The sequence below is a fragment of the Melospiza georgiana genome, chromosome 2, assembly GCF_028018845.1.
Source record: "Melospiza georgiana isolate bMelGeo1 chromosome 2, bMelGeo1.pri, whole genome shotgun sequence".
NCBI classification, from domain to species: domain Eukaryota; kingdom Metazoa; phylum Chordata; class Aves; order Passeriformes; family Passerellidae; genus Melospiza; species Melospiza georgiana.
In genome coordinates, this window is record NC_080431.1 from 119,634,341 (window position 1) to 119,644,704 (window position 10,364).

A 10,364-nucleotide genomic window follows, 5' to 3' on the forward strand; every position below is an offset into this window, starting at 1 on the left:
CTCAAGGAGCAAAACCACCCTGGGCACGGCATGGGAGCTGCAGCACCTCCCTCTGCACTGCGGGGTAATTCCCATTTATTGTGTTTCCATAAAACACAGCATTACCCTGAGCACCCTTAACTGAGGGGCTGGGGGTGCTCAGCTGGGCAGGAGAAGCTGCAGGGAGAGCTCAGAGCCCCTGGCAGGGCCTGCAGGGGCTCCAGCAGAGCTGCAGAGGGACTGGGGACAAGGCCTGCAGGGACAGCACCCAGGGAATGGCTGCCAGTGCCAGAGGGCAGGGCTGGGTGGGATCTTGGCAATGAGGAATTGTTCCCTGGCAGGGTGGGCAGGCCCTGGCACAGGGTGCCCAGAGCAGCTGGGGCTGCCCCTGCATCCCTGGCAGTGCCCAAGGCCAGGCTGGACACTGGGGACAGTGGAAGGTGTCCCTGCCATGGCAGTGGTGGCACTGGATGATCCCTAAAATCCCTCCCAGCCCAAACCATTCCATGATTCTGGACTTCATCAAACCCCAAAACTGTTTTAGGAACACAACCAAGCCTTACAGGGCACTTTAATGTTAATTATTAACATTGGAGGAAAGGATCCCATCCTGCCAACTAGGAGATTAGGCTGAGCTTTATCAGAAAACAGCCTAAAAATAGTCATTTAGAAAATAATAATATTGTTTATGTTGGGGAAAGTTCTGCAGTGCAAACACCACTGAAAACCAGCACAAAACGGACAGCACTCAGAATAACACACACAGAACACACAGACAACACACCCAGCTCCTTGCTGAGAGCCCCCCCAGGTCCCACCTGCAGCCCAAACATCCCCCAAGGGCTGGTGCTGGTGTCCCTGCTCCAGGAGCAGCAGTGACAGCACGAAGGAGCAGGTGTCACCACGTACCCCCCTCGCTTGTGGCGCTCCTTGTGCTTGGTGATTTTGTAGGGCAGGGACCTCTCCCCCAGGTTCTCCAGGTTCCTCACGATGGCTCCTCTCTCCATCAGAGCCTCCACGGTACGCTTGAGCACGGCTGCTGTCTCAGGCTGCAAAAGAGAGAGAGAAAAGTCAGGAATTCCTGGAAATCTGTGTGGTTTGTGTGCTGGCAAGGACAGCTGCACTTGCACAGCTCAGCACTTGGAGAGGAGGGGCTGCAATCCAATTTTCAGAATTTTCAGGAGCAGGCCGTGGTGGTGTTTGAGGGTCTCCAGGAGCAGGGAAGAAGCATTTTCTATTATATGTTTGGGGGTCTCCAGGGAAGAGATGAGAATCTTGACTCTGTGTTTCAGAAGGCTGATTTATTATTTTATGATATTATATTATATATAATTATATTATTATATAATAATATAATTATATATAAAATAAGAACTATATTATATATAGTATATATTAATATTATATATAATATACAATAAATATTATATATATATTATTGCAATAAATATTATATATATTATACATTATATATAATATATTATGTACTATATATAATACTTAATATATATTAATATATACAAATATTAACAATAATACATTAATATTACCATCAATATATTAATATTACTATAAATATATTAATCATATAATGTAATATAATATAATATAATATAATATAATATAATATAATATAATATAATATAATATAATGTATTCTATACAATATATATTCTATATTCTATATATGGTATATATTAATATTTACATACTATATATTAATATAGTGTATTTATACAATATATACACTATTATATATTATATAATAATATAATATGCTATGATATGCTATGATATGATATTATATGATATTATATGATATATTATATTATATTGACATACAAAAGCTATACTAAAGAAAAAGCAAAGAGACATTAAAAAAGCTAGAAAAGAAAAGAATGAATAATAAAAATCTTTTGATTAACTAAAGTCTTGACACAGCTAGACCTGTGATTATTCATTAAGTAAAAACAATTCACATACTAAGTAAACAATTCTTTAAATCACATTCTAAAGTAACAAAATATAGAGAAGCCGAAGCTTCCCAGCTTCTCAAGAAAAATAAATCTTAGCAAAAGTATTTTTCAAAAAATATATTAGTGACAGCAGGCAATTCCCCAGGAACGTTTCCTGCCATTTCCAAGTCAGGCCCCAGCAAAAAGAAGATGAGTTCATGGATTTGACTCACCTGGAATCACTTGCTCTGAGCCTTGCACAAATCAATATTCCTAGCAAAGGAAAATGATGGATTGGGAACAGATTTGGGGTCCTTGCACTGTTGTTGTTCATTAATATTTCAAGTGATCAGTGTGGGGAAAACAGAAGTCCATGGCTTGGTATGGAGACAGCAATTAGCACCATTATATAAAAATTATATCTATAATATACATCCTTATATGGGATATCCCGGGCTGGAAGGGACCCACAGGGATCCCTGATCCAGCTCCTGGCCCTGCACACACCCCAACAATCCCATTCTGTCCCTGCAGGGGTGTCCAAGGGCTCCTGCAGCTCTGGCAGCCCTTCCACAACCTCATTTCAGGGAGCCGTGGAGAGCAATGAAAAACCCTTCTAACCTCCATGCAGATTTCAATGAAATCCACTAAAGTATTGTTGGGTAAGCTCCCTGCCCTCCATCCCTCACCCCCCAGTGGCACAGAGGTTTTTTGTCTCTTTTCCACATGCCCAGGGATCAGCACATTCCCTGAGTGCTGCAAGGCCAACGTGAGGTGCAGTTTCTGAACACAACCAAGCCAAACATTTGAGCCCCATGTATTTAAAAACAAAACCAGAGAGAAAGAACAAGAAAAGAAAGCCACAGATTTCTACATTCAGGATTGTAAAATTTGCAACCTTCCCCACTTGTGGCCATACTCTGAAAACATCAACTAATTGTTGGGTTGGAAAGCTTGTCACTATAATCCCTCTCATTCTCCCTCTCCCAAAATTGCCATGGTTTACCCTGGCTTGCTTAAAGCCATCACCCAAACTAAAAATAAGCTGAACTCTGCTAACCAAGAGATCCACAGACACAGGTTCCTTGGTTTGCCTCAGAGCCAGCCCTCTTGGGGACAGAGGAAATGGGGCCTGCCTGGCTCCCAGCTCAGGAGCCACAACATTTTTTCCTGAACAGCCCAGCTCTAATTCCAGTCCCACAGCCCAGCTCTAATTCCAGTCCCAGTGCCCAGCACCAATTCCAGTCCTACAGCCCAGCACTAATTCCAGTCCTACAGCCCAGCACTAATTCCAGTCACAGTGCCCAGCACCAATTCCAGTCCTACAGCCCAGCACTAATTCCAGTCCCCCAGCCCAGCTCTAATTCCAGTCCCACAGCCCAGCACTAATTCCAGACCCAGTGCCCAGCACTAATTCCAGTCCCACAGCCCAGCACCAATTCCAGTCCCAGAGCCCAGCACTAATTCCAGTCACAGTGCCCAGCACCAATTCCAGTCCCAGTGCCCAGCACTAATTCCAGTCCCAGAGCCCAGCACTAATTCCAGTCCCAGTGCCCAGCACTAATTCCAGTCCCAGAGCCCTGGGGAGGGCAGAGGAGCCAATGGAGCTGCTGCTGCAGAGGGGATGAGGAAGAGCTCTCAAGAGCAGGACAGCCTGGTTTGGAATTGCAGCTCTGGACACCCCTCCTGCCCCCAGGGCAAAGCAGAGCCATTCCCAGCTGCTCTCACCCCTGGGCAGCCTTGGCAGGGACCTGGGGCACACCAGTGGCTCACAAGTTGTCACCTTGCTCTGGAAAGGTGCAGTCCCAAGCTGCACCAAGGGAAACACAGGGTGGAGAGCAGGGAAAAGGTTTTTGCAGCCAGGGTGAGAAAGTTCTGGAATGGCTGCCCGGGGAGGTGGTGGAGTCCCCATGCCTGGGTGTGTTTAACAAAGCCTGGATGTGGCACTGGGGGCCAGGGTTTGGTTGGGGTGTTGGGGCTGGGTTGGACTCGAAGGTCTTGAAAATCTCTTCCAATTCTGTGAATTCTGTGATTCTGCGAAGAATCCTGGGAGGGTCAGGCTGGAAGGGCCCACAGTGCTCACCTGGAGCCACCTCTGGGTCACCCAGAGCAGAGGGCACAGGGAGGGCCCAGGTGGCTCTGGAATGTGCCAGGAGGAGACTCCAGCCCCTCTCTGGGCTCTGCTCCAGCTCGGGCCCTGCCCAGGGCAGAAGTTGTGCCTCCTGTGAGGGGAATTGCTGGGCTCAGGCCCTGCCCGTGGCTCTGGGGCCATTGCTGGGCCTGGAGCAGAGCCTGGGCCTGCTCTGAGCTCTGCACACGGGGACAGACACAGGGACAGCCACAGGGCCAGGCAGCGCTGAGAGCTCCTGGAAGAAGGAACCAAAGGATTTCTGTCTACAGATCCAAATTCCTCACTCCTCTTCCCCCACATGCTTCAGAGCTGCCCAGAAGAAACCTGTTAACTCCACAGGTCCCATCAAGGCAAACGTAGCCCCAGGTGTCACACCAGCCACAGGTGAGGGGACAGCCTGAGCACTTTGACCTTAGTTGGCCCCACCTCAAAACCTGTGTCTAATTCTGTTCCTGCAGGAGAGCCCTGGAGGGGCTGGAGCGAGTCCAGGGCAGGGAATGGAGCTGGAAGGGGCTGCAGAATCCCTGAGGAGCTGGAAGGGGCTGCAGAATCCCTGAGGAGCTGGAAGGGGCTGCAGAATCCCTGAGGAGCTGGGAAGGGGCTGCAGAATCCCTGAGGGAGCTGGAAGGGGCTGCAGAATCCCTGAGGGAGCTGGAAGGGGCTGCAGAATCCCTGAGGGAGCTGGAAGGGGCTGCAGAATCCCTGAGGGAGCTGGAAGGGGCTGCAGAATCCCTGAGGAGCTGGAAGGGGCTGCAGAATCCCTGAGGAGCTGGAAGGGGCTGCAGAATCCCTGAGGGAGCTGGAAGGGGCTGCAGAATCCCTGAGGGAGCTGGAAGGGGCTGCAGAATCCCTGAGGAGCTGGAAGGGGCTGCAGAATCCCTGAGGAGCTGGAAGGGGCTGAGGCTGGAGCAAAGGAGGCTCAGGGGCCCTCGTGGCTCTGCACAAGTCCCTGCCAGGAGGGCACAGCCGGGGGGGTCGGGCTCTGCTGCCAGGGAACAGGGACAGGAGCAGAGGGAGCGGCCTCAGGCTGGGCCAGGGCAGGCTCAGCTGGGACAGCAGCAGCAATTTGCCCATGGAAAGGGAGCTCAGGCCTTGGCAGGCGCTGCCCAGGGAGCTTTGCAGTGCCCATCCCTGCAGGTGTCCCAGGAATGTGGGGTTGTGGCCCCTGAGGATTTGGTTTAAAGGTGAGCTCCAAGGTTGGACTGCATCTTTGCTGTCCAGTGATTCTGGCCTCTCTCCTCAAGGCCTGTCAGCTCAGCACAATCCCACCCAAGAGCAGGAGCTGTTCCATGCACACCTGGGGGTGCCCCATCCCCTACCCCCAGGATTAAAGCCACAAATGCCCCAAAAGAACCAAAGCAGCACCAAACTTCTCGTCCTGAGGGGACGCTGTGCATAAGAGGGAACAAAAATGCTCCCATGGGTTCTGTCAGTCCCACAGGACTCACCTGGCAAGCAGGAAAGATATAAATGAAAGGAAACTGGGAAAAAAAAAGGGAATTTTCTGGTGGCAAAGTGGCTTCAGGCATGACCATCAGCCATGAAGCTCAGAGAGCAGCCTGGAGACAAACCAAACGTGGAAATGAAGCCTTTGGAATGCTGATGCCTCCTAAAATACGAGGAGCCACCTGCCTGGAAGCAGAGCTATGTAAAAGGACTTAGCTCCACTGCTCCTTTTTCCATCTCATTTCCCCCAGAACAGTCCAAGGGATAGAAACTCCAGCACTGGCTACAAAAAAAGTTTTGTCAACCACCAAAACCTCCTCCAAGGAGAGTCTTTGGAGGGAGAAATGGAAGCAAACACCAAATCCTCAGCAGCTTTAGGGCTAGGACAGTTCTCAAGTTCTTCTGGCCAACAGGAAGCATTTAAAGTCAGTGGGCACATCCCAAGTTATAAACAGGAATAACTCCATCCTAATTACTTGATTATCCCTTCAATGTAGTAACAGCAGGATAAAATTATGTCTTTTTTTGGTTGCTCAGCAGTTACAAAAGGTTGGTCAGGGATTATTTACTGAGGTGGAAATCAAAGAAGGCAAAATTCATGTTTAGAAGGAAGCTGCAATTCCAAGCAGCAAAACTAAGGGGGAAAAACATTTATTTGGTGTCATTTACTACTTAATAAAACATTAGAAAATATTAGTGAAAATTATTAAATACTCTCCAAATACTGTCAAAGCATCAACAACCCAGAGCAGCAACCCCAGGTTGGGAACAACCACTCAGGGCAGCCAGGAAACGTGAAAATCCAGATAAATGCAGCATTCCAAAGAAACAGCAGATGTGGGAGCCGGGCTGAACCCCTGGGGAAATGGGCTGGGCTGGAAATGGAGCAGTGGGAATGGGGAAAACCTCCAAACCTGCCTGGAACTTCAGGGGTGGGGAGGGATCCCAGATTGGATTGGGATGGAGGGACCCCAAATCCCACCCAGTGGGACACCTCCCACTGTCCCCAGTGTCCAGCCTGGCCTTGGGCACTGCCAGGGGTGCAGGGGCAGCCCCAGCTGCTCTGGGCACCCTGTGCCAGGGCCTGCCCACCCTGCCAGGGAACAATTCCTCATTGCCAGGATCCCACCCAGCCCTGCCCTCTGGCACTGGCAGCCATTCCCTGGGTGCTGTCCCTGCAGGCCTTGTCCCCAGTCCCTCTGCAGCTCTGCTGGAGCCCCTGCAGGCCCTGCCAGGGGCTCTGAGCTCTCCCTGCAGCTTCTCCTCTCCAGCTGAGCACCCCCAGCTCTCCCAGCCTGGCTCCAGCCCCTCTGGACTCATCCCAACATCCCCACACCTTTTGTGGAGCCCCTGGATGATTTTAGGGCCAGCAGGATGCAGAGACAGAGGTTCCTGTATCTACAACAGAACCATTTCCCCAAGACAGAGTAAGGACAAATGGGAAAGCCCAGGTGCTCCTGACCATGCCAACCTTGCCATGTTCCCAGCCCACACTGAGTGACCACAGGAGCAGGAGAGACCCTTCCAGAAATGGCACACAGAAAGTTACAGCAGGCACATCACCAAAAATAACTTGGGGGAAGCGATCAAAATTACTTCTGAATTAAAATGAGCACCCCATCCTCAAACCAGATTTTAATTAGCATTGGGTGGCGGGTAAGGCAAAGAACCAGATATGAACACGAAGCCCACGGGCCTGGATGCAGAGGAAGCAGCAACTTTTAAACTCAAAGTGATGCCTGAACTCTTCTGTTCCCAAATCCACCTTTCTTCTTCAAAGAATTGAAATTATATGAGGGATTTTTTAAAATTTTTAACAAATCTTTTAAGATCAAAGGAGATTATAGAAGAAATTAAACTAAAATCTAAGGAATACAAGTATTCTATAAATACCAACCCATAGTTAAATTAAAACATGAATCCCAACACTGAATTTAATTCATTTTAGAGAGCTGAAAGCCTTGAGAATTTCTAAGATGAAGCCTAAAATGTGCCTTTAAAATCTGAAATAAACAGCAAGCAAATCCTCCACGATTTAGGGTGATTTCAATGATTTATTACTGGAAACAGTTAAAGTAACAATTGGCCACAATGTCACAGAAGGGTTGGAAGGGATTTAGGGATCATCCAGTGCCATGGCAGGGACACCTTCCACTGTCCCAGGCTGCTCCAAGCCCTGTCCAACCTGGCCTTGGGCACTGCCAGGGATGGAGAGTCCTCAACTTTCCAGGCAGAATCAATTCAGAATCAGTTAAACCTCAGAATTAATTAAACACCTTCCATGAAACTCCAGAAAATTCAACTCTTCTTCCAACCTCAACACATTCTAATAAGGGCTTCAAGGTAACACTGCAAAATTGTCCTTATCAGGAAGTTGCTGAGAAAAAGCTCCCCAGGAGCTCCAAGCTGTGTTTCTGCCATGACTTTCTGATGTGAATATATTTCATCAATTTACTTTGTATGTGAAAAATAACGAAATGCAAAGGAAAAAAAGACATGGAGGGAATATGCCCCCTTCTTCCTCATTGTTCCCCAGTTTTACAGACTGGGCACAGCAGCACAGGGGCTGGGATGTCACCATGGTCAGCTGGGGTCCCTGTCCCAGCTCTGGAAGGAGCTGAAGTGGAAATTAGCCAATTTCCCAGAATTAGAAGATCCCCAAATCCCTGGGTTTGAAAAAGATTTCCAAGCCCATGCAGTGCCAGCGGTGCCCCATGGGCACCTTGTGCCCAGCCCAGAGCACTCAGTGCCACCTCCAGGGGACACCTGCAGGGATGGGCACTGCAAAGCTCCCTGGGCAGCCCCTGCCAAGGCCTGAGCTCCCTTTCCATGGGCTGAGATCCCAGAGGAGCCCAAATCCTTCCACCCAAACCAATTCCCTGCCCATGGTTCTTCCACTGAACCTGGATTCTTCCCATCCTCCTCACAATTCCTGTTCCCTCATCCCTGTCCCCATGAATTTTTGCCTCTCTTTTTCCGTTCCTTAAGTCTCAATTATCACTTTCCACAGGGACTTGTGCAGAGCCACGAGGGCCCCTGAGCCTCCTTTGCTCCAGCCTCAGCCCCTTCCAGCTCCTCAGGGATTCTGCAGCCCCTTCCAGCTCCCTCAGGGATTCTGCAGCCCCTTCCAGCTCCTCAGGGATTCTGCAGCCCCTTCCAGCTCCTCAGGGATTCTGCAGCCCCTTCCCAGCTCCGTTCCCTGCCCTGGACACGCTCCAGCCCCTCCAGGGCTCTCCTGCAGGAGCAGAACTGGGCCCAGCCCTGGAGGTCTCCCAGCACAGAGGGACAATCCCTGCCCTGCTCCTGCTGCACACACAATTCCCCATCCAGCCCAGCTGCCAGGGGCCTGTTGTCCCACCCAGACTGGTCTAAGCCATCTGTCCCTTCCAGGAGAGGCATTTTCAGGGATCAGAGCTGGCTCTGGACACGCAGCTCTTCCACCCACCCTGCACATCCTCACTGCTGCCCCAGGATGAAGACAAAGCTGAACATGGTGAGTAAAAACCCTCCACCAGCACTTTTTGAGGACCACAGCTGTAATTTTGAAATTGTCCTGCTTTTGCAGAACCCAAGGATCCTTGGCTCTGGAGCAGAAGAAGGTTTAAGGTAGAAGTCACAATGTTTTCACCAAGTGAAGAGGGAATCTTGCCAATCCCCTGCTCAAATTCAGAATTTATCCCGGATAAATCCTAGGATACACAAAACCATCTCACAACAGGAGTCAGGCAAATATTAAAAATCACTGCTGACAAAGGGTTGGAGACATCATAAACTCAATTATCTTCTATCACTCCACCAACACCTCAAAAATAAAGCCCAAAACACCCAAAGAGCAAATCCCTGAGTCCAACCTGATTAAAGTGAGAAGGGCCAGAGGTGAAACCTCCTGGCTCCTTCCCTTTCCCAGCACCAGAACATGCACAGGGAAACTGAGAGGCAGCCCCATCCCAGCAAGGGAATTCCCTGCAGGAAAAGTCCTCATTGCCACCACCTGTGTGGGATTTTCCACACAAATCCTGCCCAGAACCCCAAAGGGGAACCCCAACCCCCAAAGAAGGAGCAGCAAACCGGGGAGTGAGGCTTGGCCAACACAAACAGAAGCAGCGCCTGCCAAAGAGGCTGCTTGAACCTCTTTGAGAATCGCTGACCTGGAAAGCTGCTCACTGGGTAAACACCTAATCAACTAATTATGGAACTGGTTAATTAATAGTTAACTCATTAAAACGCTCCCTCCTGGAAAACACAAATACAAACCAAGTTTGTAAAGCAGGAAGATGCTTATTTTTCATCCCAAATCCAAAGTTGCCTCTCAAAAAATGTTTCTTATCCACCCCTTGAAACAAACAACAGCAAAACGTCCATTTTTCTTTTACATCACAGCAGTAAAAGAAGAGAATAAATGAAAATTTTGGGTTAATTTGTTTTGTCTGCAGATGAAATTCTGGGTTTAGCAGCCTTGCCACAGTTTTTGCCAAGCTCCCATCTGCAAAGGAATGTGAATCCCTAATTTAACACCAGGCCTGCCCTTCCCCTTGCTGAACCACCAACACTGGCCAAGGAATTCGTGATTCCCAAGTTCACCATGTCCTTATGGGGGGACAGGGATGAGGAGAAGGAAGTGGAACATTCAGGGCTCTGCTCACAGCATGTGCTGATGTTCTAACCCCACAATCAGTAAGAAGGTGCTGGTCCCACCCAAGAACTGCTGAAGCAGCAACTGAACAGGATATTTAAAGATAAAACAACAAAAATAAAGGAATTTTGCACAGTACCCAAGCAGATTCCTCTGCCAAAGGGGGGTTCACTCCTGCTTTGTGCCCTGAGCCCAGCCCAGCCCCACCTCCCAAAACCAG

The 10,364-nt window shown here is 49.2% G+C and overlaps 1 protein-coding gene across 1 annotated transcript in view; it reads right to left on the reverse strand.

The window, feature by feature from the left end:
* MRPS6 (mitochondrial ribosomal protein S6) overlaps nucleotides 1–10,364 on the reverse strand; it is a 43,932-nt gene that overhangs the window by 12,016 nt on the left and 21,552 nt on the right. Inside the window, exon 2 of the mRNA XM_058019316.1 lies at nucleotides 889–1,028. Within this exon, the coding sequence (XP_057875299.1) occupies nucleotides 889–1,028 (140 nt within the window). The remainder of the gene's footprint in view (nucleotides 1–888; nucleotides 1,029–10,364) is intronic.